This window comes from Nymphaea colorata, chromosome 6 (genome assembly GCF_008831285.2).
Source record: "Nymphaea colorata isolate Beijing-Zhang1983 chromosome 6, ASM883128v2, whole genome shotgun sequence".
NCBI lineage: Eukaryota > Viridiplantae > Streptophyta > Magnoliopsida > Nymphaeales > Nymphaeaceae > Nymphaea > Nymphaea colorata.
In genome coordinates, this window is record NC_045143.1 from 10,070,142 (window position 1) to 10,076,511 (window position 6,370).

Here is a 6,370-nt window from a genome sequence, read left to right on the forward strand (position 1 = left end):
AAAACTATAATTTTTCATTGTGCAAATAAGATTTTATAAAAGTTTAACAATCAATAGTTTGAATATTTTGAATTATAAAAATACTTATTTTGCGTCCAAAACAAACTGGATCTATCCCGATTCGATGGTTTTAGGCGTGAATAACATATGGATAGTTTTCTAAATAAAGGTTAAGCGTAGTGACTGATCGAACTGGTAACTAGGGGTAAACAACGAGTCGAGCTACTCGAGCTCGTTAAAGCTAAGCTTGTGAACTTGTCATTTGCTTAACGAGTTGAGCTCAAGTTCATGAGTCGACTCGTTCAAATAAGTGAGTTGAGTTCAAGCTTAACACGTAATTGCCGAGTTGAGTTCGATCCTTAATCGAGTTTGTCGAGTCTTAATCAAATCGATATATTCAAACGAATTTATAAGTTTGTCAAACTTTAAGTGAATGGAGTTTGATCTCACCACATAACGATGAATATCAATTCTAGCTGATTGAACTTGGGTTCAACTCAGTGTGTATGCACGTGCTTTGGCGTGCATGTGTGTGTAGAGAGAGAGAGAGGGTCGATAAAATGGGAATTCATAGCAAAATTTGAGGACAAGAAGTCCCTTAAGTACAAGAACAAACCGCAAAAATAAAATACGAATATACAAAACAATCACACATTAAAACGAAAATAAAAAGAGGTGGAGAGAGAGTGGATAGATAGCGCAACACAGTCACCCAGCTGCAGACGGAGGACGGTGCCGTAACCGAAAAACAAAATGGACATTCCCATGCACCAGATGAGCTACAACATTCGGCGATGAGAAGGTGCCCCTGAAAACAATGTTGTTGCGCTCTTTCCAAATACACCACCAAAAGGAAATATGAATGCGCTCTTTTCAAATGCACCACCAAAAGAAAAGGAAATGAAAGAGAAAGAGACTCTAAAGCTACCGAGCAACTTCAAATGAAACTGTTGAAATAAATCCCGTAAATCTTTCCGTATCTTGTTTCAATAAATGATAGTGAGCATTTATTCAAAAGAGACGTAAAACGACTTACTTTATGGATTGTCGTATTTGGTGAGCAGCAACAGACATCAAACATAAATCGGATGGCTCAAATCTCCCCTCCCTGCTCCTATTTCTGCCTTCCTCTCCCCTTCTGACTCCGACAGCCGGTGGCCGTAAGGCCGTGGGGACTCCACCGGACGGCACCTATCGAGGCTCCCCTTCCCTCTACCCACAGTCAGGTGGAGGCCCCATCACTCTTCGGTGTCCTTCACCCATGATTGTCCGGCGACCGCAAGGTTTGAGAGGGGGGCAGGGTTGGGGCCCTTCTTTTCAACAGAGCCCCGACAAGCTGCTAGCAACAGTAAGGGAGGTAGCGGAAGAATAAAAAAAAATCACAAAGGTCGTCCGTTTGCCTTCAAATGAATGGCTCTCGTTTGATGTTTAGTGACTTGTTTGATGTTTAGTGACTCTAGCGTCACCATTCAGTTTGATGTAAATGAATGGTTGAGAGAGAGCTAGCGGAGGCTAGAGAAATTGACAGTGGGCTATAACAGAGCCAAGGAGTAGCAGCGCTAGCCAGAGTTCAAGAGAGTAGGCTTGAGGAGAGATGCAGCAGTCTTCCCATCATGTTTGGTTCATTTTATAATTGTTCGTCTCCGATCCATTACCATCTCTCCCCAAGTATGAGCAATCTGGCTCAATTTGACGGCCAAGCTTAAGAAAACAACGTAATTTGTCTTGTAGACTTCATAACCGATAACATTCTCACGGGAGGAAAATTAGATCAGGAACTGATGCACTTTGTTTTTGAAGTTTCATACTCTAAGCAGCATAATTGAGAGAGGCCTGATGGCATCTCACAGATAATCAGCTGAACTTAGTGCATGGAGTTAAGAGAGACTCGAGAAACATTTAAGACCAGAAATTACGGGAACACGTCAGGGAGAATTACCAAGATAAAGTTTATCTATTACTCGACAGACATCTAAATACAGACCTACTGTTCTCCCCCCCTTACATGCACCAGCAGTTAGCACATCCTGAATGAAGGAGCTTGCTTGCCCCTAAAACAGCTGAGGCTGGCACCGCAGAAGAACAAAGCAGTATGCTGTTTGAAGGAACGCCCATCTATTTTTAAGACCGGTACATTGCTTTTTGTAGTCACAATTGGGATTTGTTTGCACCTTATCTACACCTTGTCGTCATGGAACCACCATCTGGTCTCCTTTGGTGACCGACCATTGCGGCAGTTCTTCACATAGCGCTCATCATCCGCAGGACGTTTCTATGATCGAAAAAGTAAACATTAGCAGGAGCATCACTTGATCACTGTAGGACGAAAAAGCACATACAGCACACCAAGGAGTTCCAGAAATAGGGCATTGAAAATAGAACCTTTGCGGGGGAGCTTGAGAGCATGGAAAGAATACTGATACATATGGAACTCACGGTCATGGCTGGAGACCACGAATCATACAGAATATCTGAGCAAAAATATGAAGGGTCATTCCAGTGATCCATTCTGAATCACCAACGTTAATTTTGTCAAATTATAGCACATGGAACACACGGCAAGTTTGTGGTCGAGAAAATCATATATGTTCAAGCACAGAAAAAGCTTTTTCACTGTATCCACTAATAATCTAGCAGTGAGCATGAAACTAGTTCCAAAAAAAGCATGCAACTCAAGAGGTTCTAATAAAACTAAAAATGACGTTGCACAGAGGGACACACAATTTACAAGAAGGCCGTCCAACCAACTTATCTTTAAATAAAAGAAATATTACCCACCAGAATTTAGAAATTTTCATATTTTGTGATATAATCTTTTTATATCTTATATGTATTAATCACATGAGGCACAATGACGAAGATAAAAATTGTTTTCCAAGTCTACTATAAACCTATAGGCTATAGCCAGTAAGCAGCACACAGAAATGAACTTTAGGATAAATTGTCATAGGCAAATGGAGGGTGTGGGAAAAGCAGCGCCCCAGATCTCGAAATGCTTACACTGCAATTTGTTCTTTCACCTTAAAATGTCATTTGAATTTCATAAGAAAGAACATATCTAACATGTTTCAGAAAAATTATGAGAAGAGGAATTGCTAAACAAAACTAGATTAGGCAACTGTTATGTCATACGTTTCCCAACACATTTGACCAATTCGTGCATATGCACTACCACAAACCAGACGGGCAATTATCAATATTGAAAGTTCCATGTAGGCATGACTCCTGTTACATAGAATACCTTCCAACATGTGAAACAGCTTCCAATGAAGCATGTCCTCGTTAACTGTTCTCTCTCTCTCTCTCTCTCTTTCTCTCTCTCTCTCTCTCCACACACACACACACACACCTAGATACACATATACAAGAGGGAAAGAGACCATGCTCTGGACAGTATGAAGTATAAACTTTCTGAATTCATACTCATTCCTAAAATTTTTGTGGTTTCTTCTATTTCATTAAGTTGGTTTTTCATACTTTAAACAGGATGTGCTTAGGCAACACTTAGCAATTCAAAAGAGGCAAACACATAAGCATCATTTAACACATCTGATTACATGGCTCCAACTACAGTGACACTAAGAACTAGGGCACCTAGTGTAAGTGAAGCACACATTATTCACAGTTTACAGATGTCAATATTACAATGAACACCATAGAAGTCACACATAAACTATATTCACGGATTTGTAAGTAAGATTACTGGTGTAATATGCTGCTTCACAATATTGTGATAGCTTTAGATATTTTTTATCGTCTACTCACCGAGTTACATTATGTAGTATTGGCAATGAAATGCCTCTAAGGAATTCTGTATTTGTAACTAGTTGCTTTAGTTTCATATTGGCACCCCTAAAGCAGTAGGTTTCCAACAAATACATTATAAATGAGGTTGGCCCCTCGCCTCCTACAGGACATTAGGATACTGGTTGTGCTTTCCTCTATACTTTAATCAATCCCTTGAACCTCGATGAACTTCAAGAACATTGAAATATGTATTTGAAGCAAATGCAAAGTCGACCAAAACCATGGGATTACTGTTTATTCCATTGATTTCCCACACCTATACAAACCATTTTTTCTTTTCCCTCTCAAATCCACACACCATTTACAAAATCTCAGAAACTGGGAACCCTCTTTAATAGTACCAAGGATCAATTCCTTGAACTTCATGTACTTCCATGAACCTCTAACAACAGAGAAAAGCAGAAGCGTTATGAAGTCATTGCAAATACAAACAAAACTATGGGATTAGTATTATGATCCCATTTGCCTCCCACCTCTCCAAAAACCAAATTTTCCCTCTCAAATCCACATACCACATAAAAAATCCTCAGAGAACAGGCACTCAGTATTGCAGGAAAACAAAAAATGGGCCAAACTTGTAGGATATGTGTTGCAAATTAAGTTGTAAAGGACATATGGGAAAACTTGAACTTCATGAAAAACTACATGCAACAGGATTATGATACATATACTACATCCGAAGGATGATCATAAATCTAATTATCTGTAGTGGAAAGTATAAGCTAGAATATACAATTGAAACAGGCATCAACACATATCACTAACTACAATTCTTACCAGCAAAATAAGTGAATGAAATACTAACCAGAAAAATAAATTGGCATGAACACAGTCGAATTGGAAAAAATGCTATATAAATTGAAGCAACCACATTCACCAGTGGTTATGACCTATGTGGTAGCTTGGCTTATTTATCAGTAATACAAAGTGATCATTATAATGTTACTAACATAGCCAGAGAAACCACATAATAATGTTTGGGGTAACGAACACCCGTTTTGAACATACGGACTCGCAGACTTGCATCCATTAAATGCTTCACAAGAAGGGTATATATATGGTATGTGTTTAAAGTGTCAGAATTGCAGCTCCACCTTTTCATTATGTCAGTGACTTGTCAGAATTTAGATACCCACCTCAAGTTCAAATAACAAAGACCACTATTAATTGCCAGAGGCTCATTTATTTTAGTACAGTAACCACCAGCTCATCAAAAAGGTTTCACAGAAGTTTACTACTAAACAATCGCTAACTGAGCCTGCCATCCACGAGATAGGTAGCACCTTTCCATACTATACCTCTCACGGTGCCGACAATGAACGAACGCAGCCAAGGGAAATAAGAGAAGTTAAATTTCAAGTAATGGTCAAAATCTCGACTAAAGAACGCTGGAATTTTCCTGAGAACTAAGAAAAAGCTAAAGTTGTGAAAAAAAGAAAAGTTTAGTCTATCCAGTGCGGAAATTATACATCCACATCACGTTTCACAAGGAATGGAAAACATAAAAACTAACCAAAGAAAAGGAGAGCACAAAGGAGAAAAAAAGAAAGGCAGTATCAGAAAAAACACCAAAATTACCTAAACAAATATGGCCATTACTGTAAATGTGAGGATGCATAGGCGCAGGATGGAGAAAAATCACCTGCCAAATGTGACCAAGGAAACAAAATCACCCTAATTCTAGCGCAAATGACCCAGGACGACAAAACCCAGAAAGAGCAAAAACAGAATAACAGAGAAACGTCAGAAAAGACCCACAAAACAGCGTAAATTGGACAAACCTGCGGCGCTTCCATGGGATAATGTTCGGGGAAATCGACCTGAAGCTGGTACGTCTCGTTCGCGTAGAGCGTCCCAGCCGCCCCAACCACATCAATAATCCACCTGATCAAGAGTTTCAATAAGCAACCACCATAGAAAAACACAAACCCACCTCAAAAAGGCCCCAAGAAAGTCGCCTCAAGGATAATCAAGCGCGTACCTCTGGAGATTATCGGTAACCCTGTGCTTGAATCCGGCGGGGGGGTTGACCTGCCATTCGAGGAGCTCTTTCTGCAGACGGTTGCACGCGATCTTACTGAGAGCCTACAGAAACAGAGCCAACAACCAAGCGTCTCATTCAACGGGACCAAACGGAAGATGTGAACCAGAATTAGCAAAGAAATTGGGGGAAAAAACTGGGGCCAGGGCTCGGAGAAGAACCTTCCGAGAGGCAGAGGCACTCATGCTGTGATACAGAGAGAGCGGGAGAGGGAGAAGAGGGAGAGATGGAGAGAAGAGGGAGAGAGGAAGGCGACGTTGCCGTGAAGATGAAGCACGAAGACTCGCTCCGCTGCCTGGAATTTATAGCGGATTTGTAATTACCAAGTTGCCCTGATCGACCGCACGGAAAAGGTTCCTCTCCCCCCTCCCTAGCAAAACCTTTTTTTCTGTTTTCCCCTTTCTTATTTCTTTTAAAATATTCCTTGATTGCTTTTTCGGGCTCCGGTTCGCTATGTATTACGAATCGGCCACGAGAGCCCAACCGTCTCCGAGTAATTTCATGAAAATAACGCGTCCGATA

General features: G+C 40.5%; 1 protein-coding gene across 1 annotated transcript; it reads right to left on the reverse strand.

Moving 5' to 3' along the window:
• Positions 1 to 1,935: 1,935 nt before the first annotated feature.
• Positions 1,936 to 6,161, reverse strand: LOC116256377 (probable ubiquitin-conjugating enzyme E2 18). Its single transcript, XM_031632732.2, has 6 exons — positions 6,010 to 6,161; positions 5,789 to 5,892; positions 5,589 to 5,691; positions 5,386 to 5,449; positions 2,383 to 2,471; positions 1,936 to 2,272 (listed from the first exon to the last, which is right to left on the reverse strand). The coding sequence occupies exons 1-6, from the start codon at positions 6,031 to 6,033 to the stop codon at positions 2,177 to 2,179; spliced, it is 480 nt and encodes a 159-aa protein (XP_031488592.1). The 5' UTR covers positions 6,034 to 6,161; the 3' UTR covers positions 1,936 to 2,176.
• Positions 6,162 to 6,370: the final 209 nt, after the last annotated feature.

What these genes read in the sequence shown, in the direction of transcription:
- LOC116256377 (XM_031632732.2), bottom strand. Translation starts at nt 6,033, where the DNA reads ATGAGTGCCTCTGCCTCTCGGAAG. An exon ending in ATCCCATGGAAGCGCCGCAG is followed by an intron (nt 5,450 to 5,588) that starts GTTTGTCCAATT and finishes CACATTTGGCAG; the next exon opens with GTGATTTTTCTCCATCCTGC. An exon ending in TCTCAAGCTCCCCCGCAAAG is followed by an intron (nt 2,273 to 2,382) that starts GTTCTATTTTCA and finishes TTTCGATCATAG; the next exon opens with AAACGTCCTGCGGATGATGA.